General features: G+C 39.5%; 2 protein-coding genes across 5 annotated transcripts in view; one reads left to right on the forward strand and one right to left on the reverse strand.

Moving 5' to 3' along the window:
* Positions 1-50: 50 nt before the first annotated feature.
* On the reverse strand, positions 51-10,503 carry armc3 (armadillo repeat containing 3). 3 transcript variants are annotated; one of them, XM_006794669.2, is made up of 20 exons: positions 10,410-10,503; positions 10,159-10,214; positions 9,166-9,283; positions 8,803-8,928; positions 8,491-8,559; positions 8,127-8,302; positions 7,360-7,554; positions 7,056-7,239; positions 6,786-6,938; positions 6,591-6,699; positions 5,565-5,814; positions 5,239-5,330; positions 4,801-4,969; positions 4,541-4,644; positions 3,523-3,609; positions 2,898-2,981; positions 2,690-2,728; positions 2,007-2,171; positions 1,557-1,719; positions 51-1,367 (listed from the first exon to the last, which is right to left on the reverse strand). In XM_006794669.2, exons 2-20 carry the CDS (start codon positions 10,204-10,206, stop codon positions 1,161-1,163), a joined length of 2,538 nt encoding a protein of 845 aa, XP_006794732.2. In that variant the 5' UTR covers positions 10,207-10,214; positions 10,410-10,503; the 3' UTR covers positions 51-1,160. The 3 variants fall into 3 exon arrangements, with proteins under 3 accessions (XP_006794732.2, XP_006794733.2, XP_035765339.2); XM_035909446.2 differs by having other exon boundaries at positions 52-1,367; positions 5,239-5,375; XM_006794670.2 differs by lacking the exon at positions 8,491-8,559 and having other exon boundaries at positions 5,239-5,375.
* A 1,470-nt stretch (positions 10,504-11,973) lies between these two features.
* Positions 11,974-14,573, forward strand: part of pip4k2aa (phosphatidylinositol-5-phosphate 4-kinase, type II, alpha a) — a 28,752-nt gene continuing 26,152 nt past the window's right edge. Inside the window, exon 1 of one of the 2 annotated variants that reach the window (XM_035909389.2) lies at positions 11,974-13,032. In XM_035909389.2, coding sequence (XP_035765282.1) covers positions 12,892-13,032 — 141 coding nt within the window. In that variant the 5' untranslated portion in view covers positions 11,974-12,891. The remainder of the gene's footprint in view (positions 13,033-14,573) is intronic. The other variant, XM_006794668.3, reaches the window with a different exon arrangement.

A 14,573-nucleotide genomic window follows, 5' to 3' on the forward strand; every position in this document is an offset into this window, starting at 1 on the left:
CTGACAGAGGCGAGGCTGGTGGACACTGGCGCCACCGGGCCCTCTGACCACCACCAGTAGGCAACGGGTGAAGTGTCTTGCCCAAGGACACAACGACCGAGACTGTCCAAGCCGGGGCTCGAACTGGCAACCTTCCAATTACAAGGCAAACTCCCAACTTGAGCCCAACCTGTTCAACTGTTCCTTAAGGCAAAAATCTAATGAGTTATCAGATGGTAGCTACTCAGCGCATTTATACATGATCAAAACAACCTGCTGAAGTTCAAATTGAGCATAAGAAAGAAGAAAGAAAAGAAGAAATGTGATTTAAGTGCCTAAATCTTGCCCTAGTTGTTGGTGCCAGATGGGCTGGTATGAGTATTTCAGAAACTGCTGATCTACTGGGATTTTCCCCGAAAACCATCTCTAGTGTTTACAGACAATAGCACAAACAAAGAAAATATCCAGTGTGCAGCAGTTCTCTGGGTGAAAATGCTTTATGATGCCAGAGGTCAGAGGAGAATGACCAGACTGCTTCAAGCTGATAGGAAGGTAACAGTAACTCAAATACCCACTCATACAGCCAAGGCATGCAGAAGAGCATCTCTGAATACAAAACACTTCAGACCCTGGAGCAGATGGGATACAGGAGCAGATGACCAGACCAGTTGCAGAACAGGAATGTACGTCTACAGTTCACACAGGCTCACCAAAATTGGACAATTATAAGATTGGAAAAACGATGCCTGGTCTGGTGAGTATAAATTTCTACTATGAAATCTTTCTGGTAGGTTCAAAAACATGAAAGCATGGATCCAAAGCTCCAGGCTGGTGATGGTGGCATGAAGCTGTAAGAGATATTTTCAGTTCTCTAGCTGAAGCATTAACTTTCTAAACAACTACAGCTTGCACATTGGCAAAAACACTGCTTCACCATGTTGGACCCATGCTGAAGTACAAAGGTTGAATCACTGTGTTTAATACAGAAACACCACAATAGACAAGATTTTGCTTTCCTTATGCATATGTAGAAAAAAAAAATAGTCAACTGATGAGGTCCATCATGCACACATCATGTACACATAAACACACATTACATATAAATCAGTTGATGCACATCAGACAAAATATGATGTCAAAACGTTACCTTCTGTGGTATTTAAACACTGGTACTGTACTGATTATATAGTTTGATATTGGACTGCAGCTGGGCTATTGACTGGAAACAGGTTTCCAGGTTGGTGCACAAGGTCTACTATGTAGCGGCAGGGCTGTGAAGAGTGCAGCTTGTTGGAGGAATTTCTACTGAAAAGGAGAACCTCATTCCAAGCACGGTTGTAGTCTCCCCTAACAAGTGTGCAGCTCAGTCCAATGCAATCAGCCAGTGACTAAAAGAGGAGACAGAAGAATGTCAGACTGAGAAATAGGCTGGGGAACAAATATTATGGAGAAGACCTTAAAGAGACAGAGCTTAAATTGGGATGTCAAAACATGTTGGTCAAAAATAAAAAATATTAGGAAAGATGATGAACATAGCCGCTCATGCTAATGCTACCATGCGGGTAAAGAATCTGTACCTTGAACAGGAGTGCCCTGTGATAGTAGATTCCCTTTTTGATGAAACCAATGGGAATAACATTAGACTGAAGTTGAATCTTCAGCTCACTGAGGTGCAGAATCCAAGAAAACTCGTGCATCTTTTCCTTCTCCACTGCTCCCCCCATGGCTTCACTCACCAGCCTGAAAATAAGAGCAAACCCAAACAAAGAAAATGCAGAAACCTTTAAAATAAAGTCTTTGTTTTCCATTCTGATCTCTCAGGGTATTGTATTTCAATGTGTTAGCAGAGTGTCTGCATTGCATACCACTGCTGTCATTTTTAGTCAGCTCTCCTGGCATTTTAAGAGTTGGTGTGTAAATGTCATTTCAATGTGTTTCCATAACTCCAGAGATTTGTTTTAAACAATAGCTGCTGATAAGTTACTTCGCTCTCTCTTTGCATGCCAGTTTCTGCATGAATAGGTTACCTGGCTAAGGATTCACACTGCTCTTTTTCATCATTCAGTGGAAAGATGCATTCTTTGGCAATTTTTATTAGAATCTGCAATGAGACATCCTCCATCATTCCCTGTGGTTTCTCTACAGGAGACTCAGGCTGGACATAATCTTTCTGTTTTTCTTCCTTCTTCTTCCTGAAGAAACACAATAAATTAGAAAAGAAATCAGGGGAGTCAGTGCTTTAAAATAAGAAAGAAAATCACTACTTAATATTCCCCCTTTGTGAGCTCTATCACACATTTCACATCACAGGATCAATGTTAGTGACACTGCTTTATGCTCATCCTTCATATTAACAGGCACACTCTTTTTAGTGTCTAACGATCTCCTTCATGTTATCTGATTTTATATACATATAATGAAGAGAACATATCATTAAAAGATCTAATCATTATCACTATGGGGCATGATTCTTTTATAATATATTATAAAACGCAAAATCTTTCAATATTTTTTTAAATGTCAATGTTTTTGGCACTATATCGTGTTTAGCATGCGTCAAAGATTGTTCTCATCTCTAAAATGTTTAGACAGTTTCCATAATGTATTTGAACACACACAAACTTTAGTAGTAGTAGTAATAATAATAATAATAATAATAATAATAATAATAATAATAATAATAATAATAATAATAATAATAATAGAGTACATGAGGCCATAATCTTTCTGTTCCTCTTCCTTCTTCTTCCTGTAAAAAAGAGAGTAAATTAGAAAAGAATTCTGTCAGTATCTTACAAGGAAAGAAAATCACTACTTAAAATTCCACCTTTATGACCTCTTTTAATTCATTTCACATTTCGTGATCAATGTTAGTGGTACTGCTTATGTTGAGCCTCCACATTAACAAGCACACTCACTTTGGTGTCTTACGGTCTCCTTTAACTCTGCTTTCTGACTCTGGTGGCTTGCTCTGTGTTTCTTTTGGCACATCTACTGTCACCCTGCAACCAAAGGACATCAACAAAATGGTTTATATGAACACACAGCACTGTATTTTATAAATCTTTGCACATATATTGTGGAACCATTACTCTTTGTGACTGTTTTTCTGCCAAGGCTACAGGAAAACTTGGGCTTAAGGGACATTGCCAAGAACTAAATCAGGTTTGTCTTGGGGATATAATATTTATTTCACTCAATAACTTGCAAATCAATTTATAACTTGTATGAAATTATTTTTTTCTGGATTTTTGTTTGATATTCTGCCTCTCTCCATGATTTGTTTAGCATGCAGCATTTATGTAGCTACATTTTTATGTAGGAAAAGGTAGCATCTTTTAATATTGTCTTGAAATGTCATTGTTTTTGGCACAACTTCCTGTTTAGCATGTGTCAAAAAGAGTGCCAATGTATAATAATCATCATAATAACAATAATAATCATAGCTGTGGCCAAAAAGGGTTTGGACAAAAAAGATTTTTGTCTCCAGAACCTCTGATGTTAGTGGTATTACTTGTTGTACTACTTAGCAAACACACTCACTTTGGTGTTTTACGCTCTCCTCTGACTCTGCCGTCTGACTCTGATGGCTTGTTCTGTGTCTCTTCTGGCACATCTACTGTCTCCCTACTAACGAAAAACATCAGTTAATTGGTTTATAGGAACACAGAATATTAAGTCAGAAAATAAATTCAATCGTGAGGCCTTTTGCTTTGAAATTTGGCTCATGCAGAAGCTATGGATGAGACCAGGAATCAGTTACATAACAGGCTGTTTAAGAATGCCTGAAGTGTTGCGTGTAAATTCATGCTGGTGGAATGGGGGTCTGGGAGGGGTGAAGGGGTGAACAGAGGTACCCTGAGGGGGTACTGCTCTCTTTTCCAAAGTTAATTTGTGAAAATGCTGAAAGCATTAAACAGTGCATGCATATATAGCCTTAAACATCTAAGGTGTGTTTTTTCATTGCGTGCATGCGTTATGTGGCTCAGTGAACACGCATGTGTATTGCATGTCTCTTTGTGCTTTTGCACATTTGTGATTTTGGGTGCAAGCTTAGAATTCCATTATTTGAATCACAAGAAGCCCTCTGAGTGTGTCGCCACCCTAAAGAAGGGCTAGCGTACACTGCCACACTAATTATGCTACAGGCATAGTGGGGAAGAATGGGAGGAGGAAAGGGAACGAAGGAAGAATAGACCACAGGACTGGAGCAGAGAAGGGGAGGGTGATTGTAATCTAACAGCCACAATAAATTTTCTGAGCAAACAACATGTTGTGACTTCTAGTGCAGGAACCTAATGGTCCCAGTCAATTTCTGTGATTGTTCTGGTTAATTTACTTTTATTACCAGGTGGGAGGAGTCACTTGTAACTGTTTAGAGGGCTATTACATACAGTATACCTTCCATTTGTCCTCGAAACATCTATTTAAACTAAAAGAATGTAATAATAAAGCATGCTTCTTAAAACAATTGGTGTCTTTTAAGCACAAGCATTAAAATAATGTAGTTTATATTTCTCCTTTTAAACTATCAAACCATACTCTAATATTAGATTCATACTCTGGCAATACTGTTGCTTTGTTGACAAAAATAATGGCTTGCCGCTGGTTAACCGGTTGCTTGGACAGTTCCTCTAAAGTCAGCATCCTCTGACCAGGGCGAGCCTGAGGAAAAACACAAGAGTTGCAATTTAATTATTATGTGAAAAGTCATGTTGCATTCTTGTGAAAGACTGCCAATAACAAAACAACAACAACCAACTAATGCTGTGTTAATAAGATTGCATTAAAAAGTCCTTGAAAGGACTTCTGACAACATACCTTTCCAGCATCGTAGAAGCCGCAGGTGATGATGTCAGTGGAGGCCAAAGAACTTGTCAGGCTGTATTTAAAAGACAAGTTGGAGTTAAGTAGGCTGTTCACAGCCAACTCACTGAAACTGTTCCTACGAGTCTTTGACTGGTTGATTTCCTGAAGTATTTCCAGGGCTCTGAGACACAGATAGAAACAACAAGCATAGACCAAAAGAAAGAAAGAAAAGAAAAATATTCTGTCATTACTAATAAATATAAAAATGGACAAATGAACAAAGGCACATGTAGCCACATCTAATATTGTCTTGCACTGCCATCTGTTGGTTATTTAGAGGATCACATTAAGCAATATCTATGCAGATATTGCATTTATTTTACTCGCCAGTCATTCATTTGGGGACACATCAGTCATGCTCTAATGACAGTGTTATCTATCACGTCTTACCCAAATTTGCACATCTCCACAGCAGTTGGCTCATCACTGGCACAGACATTCACTGCCAAGCATGCACTGTGCAGCACCTCCTTGGAGTGAGACTGCAGTAGATTGACCAGAAGCTGAAGACCTCCAACTCTGACTAGCTTGGGTTGAGTATTAGTTATTTAGTGAAAGAATTTCAAATGTAGTATCACAAAGTGAAACCGAATGCTGTTTACAATAATCCTGCTGTCTTGAGTAAAATTTAAAGCAATGATTAAAAACAATGATCGTTATTTATTATTACTGAACATGAGAACAAGCCAGCATTCTGAGGTCACATAAACACCAACCTCCGTCCTAGCTTCTTCATCACTGGCCAGCACTGCCAGGCAATGTGCAGTGTTTACCAGGACTTGTGTAATTGTAGATTTCAAGGGTTCCAACAGAGCCTGTATGGCTCCATGTGACAAGATGCTACAGCGGATGATCTCATGTTCGGCCATGTTGCAAAGTGTGGCAGCAGAATTGGCCACTATCTTTGGACAGCTTTGATACAGCTGCTGGACAAGGAGCTTGTCGCCACCTTCCTCATACACTTCACTGGAAAACACAATAAACAGGGAGGGAGGTTTAATGAAAAGCTAGACGGCTGACAATTACTGTAGTTTTACAAATTTATACGTTGTTAAAGCATATTATTTCCAAGCATACAATGCGTGGGTTCGAGAGTTCGAAGAAGACTTGTCTGGAAAAAAAAATGTATAAGACAAGAGTGGAGAAGACAATGGAAAAGAAGTAAAGAGATTCCGTGTCTCATTTTTATGAAAAAAGGGGAGGACAGCATTCTAGTCCAGAGTAGAACACACATCTTTAAATCCCTGAAGTCATTCAGATTTTATGGATTTTATGTAGCTAATAATGGGAAAACAACTGAAAGAAGTTTACAAAAAAATCATATTTGGATGCTTTATGCTGGACATAAAAGACAAAAATGGGCACTTATGTGCATGCATTATGGGAATTTTCAGGACTTCTTCCTTTTCTGAGAGATGTTTGGGATTATTTGGGCCAAGGGTTGAAGTGTGATTTGCCCAGGTCACCAATACTTTGTGTTCTTGGGGACAGGGGTGTCCTAGCACATCTGAATGATCGATATGAACCAGACAGTGTGTACTGGATGTCTGACAAATAAATATTACCAAGTAACTTATCATACAAATTGTCTCATATGCCTCATTCTGTGTCTTTAAACTGCTTTGTTCTTTGTAGATGTTTTTATACATAATTCCATACATTTTGAATTGTTAAAAAAAGGGCATATATCTGTACAAAAACAATGAGGTATAGGTAAAACATCAAAGTCCTCCGTTACTCACAAGGCATTTGACTCGCTGTTATGAGTGAAGTTGGAGAGGGCCTGGGTTGCCGCCTCTCTCAGTGCCAAACTCTCCCTGCTCAGCAGTTGAACCAGGACACTGATACAACCTGAAACACAAAGGAATCCAACTCAATTACACTTTGTTGTGCTGACTGCACCTAATCTCAGGGTGGCTTGGTGAAGATGTACGTGCCAAGTTCTCTGAAGCGTTCTTTGCTGTTTAGGTGAAAGGTCAAGGCAGCCACAGCCTGACAGGCAGACGTTATCACACCAATGTTCTCCAAGGACAGAAGCTCAACCAGAACCGTCTCCACATCCTGCTCGTGAAGCACTTTGCAGCTCTCAGCTAAACACACAGGCAAGCACCCGCACACACACACGCATAACAGAATAAATAAAAAGGAGTAAATTATGTGGGAAAGTTGAAAGAAATCTGTTGTCTCTAATTGCCTTCTGTGCTTACAGCTCTGAGCCACCCTGGTGATGCATTTAATAACACCTGACCGGATTTCAGGCACACTGGGAGTGAGGACAAATTCCATCAACTTGGTCAGTCCTCCACTCTTGTGAATGAGTTGGACACTTTCACTGTCACTCAAGCAGTTAGCCAGGACATGTAAGGCCTCAGCATGTAGGTCACTGAAGTTCTGTGAGAAATAAAAAGATAGGTCCAGAGGACACAGATTTTAAAGGATTCTCTATTATTTTATTCTTATTAACACAAACCAGCAGAATAAAGACATATGTTACCTAAACCATATACCTACCACATTAGTCAGGATACCCATAAGCTTCTCAAATCCCTGCTTGTCCCTGAAGGTCTTGTTTGCATCTCTGTCAGTAGTGACATGTTGCAACGTCTTTAAAGCCAAATGCTGAATGACAGGGAATTCCGAATTTAAGAGCTGCAGAAGTGGAGGGATCCCACCTAATTCGTGTACCACCAGTCGGCTTTTGTAGTCCTTCATGGGGACAAAACAGCACAGGTTGCAAAAGGTTCACAGAAATGTTGAAAGCATTTTTTTTAACAATCCTAGAAGCAAATTTGAAGCTGTTTTCACTCATGAAATCTGTAAATGTTGGGAGAAATAGGTCAGGACTTTGTGAATTTGCTCTTTCTCACACGTAGCGCACAGCAGGAAACAGTTCGCATTAACTGCATTCTCATTACTAAGAAATACTTTAGGTTTGGCAGCAGTGCTGCCTTAGTAGAGCAGGAGGGAGGCAGAACACAGTGTGACCACTGACACCAGAGTTATTACCTGCACTATTATTACATAGATGATATTGGACATAATAAATACTTTCCCTTGCAGAGCTGACAAGTTAAACACATTCTACAGCATTAAACATCTGCACTGTCACATGTACCCCTGTCACGTTATATCTAGAAAAGTTCAGGGGTTCAGTAAATATGTGAAGACAACTTTATTGTCTTTTAGGACTATAAAACATCACGTTCATTTTTCACAGTGAAAATCCTTATAATTTTTACATAAAATTACATCCTAAAGCCTGATGACTTTGGGGTCACCTGTACTAGGTTGGAGATGGTCTCTAGTGAATTCTTCTTGACATCTGGGTCAGAACTAGACAGCAGCTGAATTAGAGTTGGCAGCCCCTTGTTGTCAAAGATCTGGGCCTTACAGAGGAAATCCTCTGACAGAGAAGCCAGGCACAGTGTTCCAAACTCGTGGACAACTGTATCATCTTGAACAAAAATGGAATTTGATTATATGAAAAGAAACAGAAATAAATAAGGATTGATCACAGAAATACTGCCTGCTGCCATAAGTAAACACATGTGCTCTATTTTGATTGTATGCAACTTATACAAAGTGACACTGTTTGCTTTAGTGATCCAAATACATCTTAATCTTCTAATATCTATTACTCACCTTCGAGTGATAGTTTTTCAATAATTGATGGAATGGCATCTAATTTTTTCAATGCAGTCTTTACATCACCTTTCAGATTTAAACAAGAGACACTACTCAGTTACTCAGTAAGGCTAGCACCCTGCTATTGTTAAATCAACAGAACAGGGAATCCAACATCTGGTAGATTAACAGATACAAATTCCTGACTAACACATAGATGGCCGGTAAACTAAAGGGTCATTTGTAGAATCAAGACTGTCGCATGAGCTTGTATGCTACCAAGTCCACTGCAGTCGAATCTGCATCAATGACGTAACTGGTCTGACGCACCATTGGTGGCCATGATGCCCAAGGCCATGAAGGCATTGCGTCTGACCAGCTTGTTGTTGTGAGTAATGAGTTGGCAGAGAGGCGCTAATGCCCCAAGTCCCAGCAGAGAAACCTTGTTCTCATCTCCTAACAACAGGGGGAGACAGTGAACAGGAAAATTAGGCAGATGGTGATGAAGTGAATTGCAAATGTTGCAATTTCTGGATTTAAAAAAATGCATATCAAAAAAATACACCATTACAAAACATCAGCCTGAAAGCAAAATTAAGATAGGATTTTCTGCTATTCAGCTGCAAGGTTGCCCATAGAAATAAAAACAATCAATAATATGTGGAAGGGTTAGCGGTGGGTACCCTACCATACCTTTCTCTGCAAATGTCTGGATCGCTTCACACGCTTTGATTAAAATGTCCTCCTCTGGGGAGTTCAACAGCAGCACTACTGTTGCTGGGGCTTTGCTCTCAAGGGGTAGCGGCTCAAACTGTGAGAGTCAACAGGGAGAAGGAGTGTTTGCAAAATATAAAATAAATAACTGAAATATAGAACATGTATAAAGTCAGGTCTGCCGTTTTGACTTTCATACTTCTAGGACAATGAGACAGGACATATCTCAATGCCCAGCATGTACCAACAGGCAACAACCTGAGAACATGTACATGCATATGATATCCTGATGCCGTTTTCAAACAATTTTGTGCCCAAGGCCTACTAAAGACCAAGCCACAATTTCAAAGTACATGTTTATTTTTATCATCAGAACATCAGAAAACTTCATCATCTAGAATGAAGTCAAAGACTTTTTTTATCGTAGTGGCAAATGGACACACTTTTGAGCATGACATCTATTTTTTCCCTTTGAGTTTCACACTCCCTCTTTAGCTTTCTTCAGACTGTTAGTGTCTGAAGTTAGTTAGTGTTAGTGTTATTATCCACTGGTAAAGGGGATGTTTCACCACGCATGAAACTGATCATTCTTACCTCCTCACAAATATAATATTTACTATCAGTCAATGCTTTTGATGTGTCAATCAGAGCATTTGATATGTACTAAAGCAAATTCAAATTTCATTCATTAATTTTTGTGTAGTTAGAATAATCATGATTTGTTGACACAAATACCTGCTTGTATATCAATCTTAATGACCTTTGATGCCAAGCCCCAATGAATCAAGTTCCATAGTAGTAGTTCCAATCAGAGAGTTGTGCATGCTTTCTAATTGATATGTTCCCGGGATGTACAGTAGGCTGTGTTCATGGTATGGATGTGTTTCAGTGGACATGAATTAAACCTTGTCAAAGGTTCAAAAATGCATTAATTAGGTTTTGCCAACACCTAAAGAAACATTCGTCACTCACCGTTTCCTTGATTGGCGTTTCCCTCTCGTTCCTCGACTTCTTTCCCATATTATGGCCTAAAGAGGAGCAATATTGATGAGAGATAGCTGTCCAATAACGGTTCAATGCGTTCAACTCTGTGAACCCATAAAGCTAGCTAGCTAGTTATGCTACTATGCCACTCCTCAGTAGCACTGTCGATAGATTAAGCTTACAAAACAGGCATATGGCAAGCTCTCTAATTACTATCTCAAAAATGAACCACAACTTACGTTTTCTTTCCTGACCAAGAGGCAACTTCGAGGTTTTAAACCGACAACAATAACCTCACCGTACTGTGTTTTGGAAAAGGAGGTTGACGCAACGTTGCCAGGCAACGGGTGCCATGTGGAACTAAATAATGGTCTAAACAATCGTTATTTTAACCTGTTGCAAAATGTTATGGCTCCTATTGTCTTAGTAGTTTACTTCGGAAACACTGACAATGTATTTATGTAATCGGGACTTATTCGGTGGTTATTTATCCAAGTAAAGTAAAAAGAAAAAAAAACAGTATAGTCCATGAAGGAAATGCTGAGAGACACAAAAAAGGCAATGCTACTGGCAGGTATTAGCTATGTTGTTTGTGTGTTTGTGAACATATCACACACAGATTTACACAAACTGGTAGAATAAATCCTGGGTAACAACGATGGGGGCACAAGTTTTTGTTGAGCGAGCATGAGGTCAGGTGAAGGGGTTGTGAATAATACCACTAAAATCATCATTGGGACATTGTAGCAAATGTGTCAGTAGCCATCAAAAAGTGCATGTAAAATGAACAATGGCTCAATGGATTGGGGTATAAATCTTTAAAGGACAACAGAACAGTCTGGCAATTAGATGTATAAGTGTCTATTACATTATTTTATTTATTGAAAACACAACTTGCATGACCTATGGAGGGGTGAACCAGACAACTAAAGGTTATGTGCTGTTTTCTAATTAACTGTGTAGTTTACTTTTGAGAACTACTAAGATTTGGAAAGCTCTTCAGAGGTCCGTGAATCTGTTCATTGAATTACACTGAAGTTTGGAAGAAAGCACATTCCATCATTACATTATCATGAATATATATACACACACACACACACACAGATATATATATATATATCTGTGTGTGTGTGTCTGTATATATATATATATATATATATATATATATATATATATATATATCTGTGTGTGTGTGTGTGTGTGTGTGTATATGTCAAACATATATTTTTATTCAATATAAATAGAGCTCAGTCAATATGAAAAGAAATGCGCTGCCGTGAAGGGTGAGCCATAAAACAAATGAGCTCTATACCGCATCAGCACATTGAAGCCTCCTGCTTTTACAGAGGCACTGACACAGCATTGTGCCAGTGGAAACAGCATAGTATGCACCAGAAGACCAAATGACCTCCAAAGACATTATCTCTGATGGTGTGGATATATATATCTATATAGATATATATAGATATATATAGATATAGATATATATATAGATAATCGTATCTACAGATCTACACCAAGTAGGGATTGACTTGGATGGGGCACGTCTCTGCTAATCCATTACTATTATAGAGGCTGCAAAAAACGGGGGTGGGTGAAGAAAACAGTCATGTAGGGCAGCCTCACTGAAAAAGTGTATAGTTTTCATTCAGTTATAACATTTTTGTTGCTGACAAGAAGGGTAAATCCAAATGCCAAATATAGACTAATATAGAAAAGCTCTTGCGCTATTAAAATACAACAGAAAGGTATCATGGGCCCGGTAGTGGAGGGCAGGAGTAGCAGCGAATCAGAACAGGAGACACTGCAAAGCTCAGCCCGTCACCTCCCATCCGCCGAGCTGTCAGTTGCAGCGCACATGAACATCAACGCTGCGGGAGTGGACCAAACGTTGATATTCTTGTAACGTCGAAATATTTGCTCCTCAATGTTTTCATTTAAACCGGGCAAAGACATCACAGGATACACGCCCTGTCATCTCTGTGGACTAAGTACAAACGCGTAGAAAGAGGGCTGAGCCGCTCGCTAGTCGCAGAGCAGCTGGCTAATGGCAGTAGTTAGCTTGCAGCCTCGATAGCTGGTGAACGGAGTCCGCTTCTGCTTCTTGCCGTCATTTGGTTAGAGAAGGTCGGGGAGGCTCATGTTAGCTGGTAGTTCTAAGCGTCTAGCTACCCTTCAGCATCTCTAATGTGCTATTTTTTTATATTTAAAAAAACAAGCGCGTGTTCTGTGGGTCATTTGCCACGGGGGCTTAACAATTGTTCATCCTCCGTACGTTTACTGTTTTTACGAAATTTAGCTTTGATGTTTGCTAGCTAACAAGCTATTCTCGGCTATGCTAACGCTACCTCGGTGAGACTATACATCGCAGGAGGTGCAGAGAGCTCCAGTCGAGAGTTAAGGAAGGAAGAGTAGTGACTTATGATGTGGGCCGGCGGAGAAGCGTATGACGGTTAAGTGAAGAAGAGCAATCAGTATTAGGCTAAACGCTTCGTATTTTCTCACGTTAGTTTCTTTCGAGCTAGGGCCACAGCGACAGCCGAGTTCTGTGGGACTTTAGATGAAGAAAAGAATCGGGGCACATTGGTTTGCTGGGATGGCTAAATGAATAGTACTGACACTGCTGAACCGTGAGCTGGTGGCCGCTGTGCCAGCTTCAAGGGAAGACACGCTGTCGGGATTATCGCACAGTCTGCAATAAACCAGCCAGTTTTCTTAAAGATGGCTTCGGCAAGCAGCATTGCCGCATCCATTGCGAGCAAAACCAAGACCAAGAAAAAACACTTCGTTGCCCAAAAAGTGAAGCTCTTCCGTGCCAGCGACCCTCTGCTCAGCGTGGTTATGTGGGGAGTCAACCACTCGGTGAGTCACACCGTCCACTGTCACTGTGATGATCTACGGTTATGTCTCCCTCGATCTTTTGATGTTCCACATTAAGGCTCACTTGCTGTCAGATATCAGCTTTTGTGTTACTGCAGCTGAGTAAAAATACGAGGTGACAGCTGTCCAGCGGTTCACTGAACTGTCACCGTAAATACAGGACTGGCTTCAATTAGCGCAATCCATTAGTAATGTTTGCTTTAGTGAGCTTTTTGTAGTTGCAATAGTAATGTCGTGGATCTTATTAGGCCGTGGTTGTGATGCATGCATGCGCGCGTGTGTTCGTGTGCGGTGAACTCGCTTTGGCTTCCTGTTGTGCACATGTAGGATAAGCTCCTAGGGCTCTGTGTCATGAGAGAACAGATCTTCCCATGCAAGACAGCTTATCTCTGCTGTCTTTCTCTTCCTTTGCTGAATAATTGCTGCACTTGGCCACTTCTCAGATGTTGGAAAAAGCACACAACTTGGCAGACAGAGGACATGCAAATATTTCTGGCACCAAATCACAAGTATTATACCTGTAAGCAGTGTTTTGCAAAACGATTTAGGCTACACATAGATGATAGCTCCTTTTTTGTTACAGTTGTAGTATATAGCTTATCCTTGATTTTTGCCCAGTTTTTAAAATTGTAATTATAGCAGAGTTATAACTGTAGGGCAATCTTTTGGCACCAGACTGATTGAGGAGAACTGATTTCCAAGGTATAGCCAAATGAGCTGAGCAGCAGCATTCATATATTTATTAAGCACACACGTTTATTTTTATGTTAGTTATAGATTGTTTTTTAACAATGATGGAAGTAACCTTTATTCTTTGATTGTAACTGATGCTCTAATTTCTCACACTTTATTTTTCTCTGCCTGTTATTCATATATATATATATATATATATATATATATATATATAAGAATGTGCATTGTAGCAAATTAACTAAGAATGAATGGAGTGTCTTCTAATGACATCTCTTTTCCTTTTGACAAATGAGAAAAAAAATGTTTACCTTTTTTTAATGTAATAAATCACCTATTTGTTCTTAAATTATTTAGTTTAAAATGATGCACTTTGTTTTATTAATAGCCAGACATTTATTTTCACTAATGACTTTTTCAGCAGTGATCATAGTCTAATTTGTTTTTGTCCATATCTCTATGTCAGTTTGAGGCAGGTTGAGGAGTATTTGGTGGATATTTGACATACTTGCAGCACTGTGGGCAGATTGAGGGGAAAGTCTTTATGGGAATGTGTTACAATTTATTTTTTTACTCCGCAGCATTTGATTTTTTGGAGTAGGGGTCATTGTGGCAGTTTAGTGTGGATTACAGAACCTCAGAATAGTCTGACATACATGATGCCAAGGCAGCTAAAGATCTAAGCTGTAGTCTGTAGATGGATCACAGTCACCTGGCTTTGGTTAGTGTTAAGCCTGAAGGCTCAAAGTAAGAAACACAAGAGTTTTACCTCTGTGAAGCTATGCACTACAAATTAGTCATTCTCTTTTTCAATGTCATTGAAGTGCCTATGA

The sequence above is a fragment of the Neolamprologus brichardi genome, chromosome 9 (genome assembly GCF_056152115.1).
Source record: "Neolamprologus brichardi isolate AB-2024 chromosome 9, ASM5615211v1, whole genome shotgun sequence".
NCBI lineage: Eukaryota > Metazoa > Chordata > Actinopteri > Cichliformes > Cichlidae > Neolamprologus > Neolamprologus brichardi.

What these genes read in the sequence shown, in the direction of transcription:
- armc3 (XM_035909446.2), bottom strand. Translation starts at nt 10,206, where the DNA reads ATGGGAAAGAAGTCGAGGAACGAGAGGGAAACGCCAATCAAGGAAACG. An exon ending in CACCAGGGTGGCTCAGAGCT is followed by an intron (nt 6,939 to 7,055) that starts GTAAGCACAGAA and finishes CTGTGTGTTTAG; the next exon opens with CTGAGAGCTGCAAAGTGCTT. An exon ending in GGAGAGCGTAAAACACCAAA is followed by an intron (nt 2,982 to 3,522) that starts GTGAGTGTGTTT and finishes CTTTGGTTGCAG; the next exon opens with GGTGACAGTAGATGTGCCAA.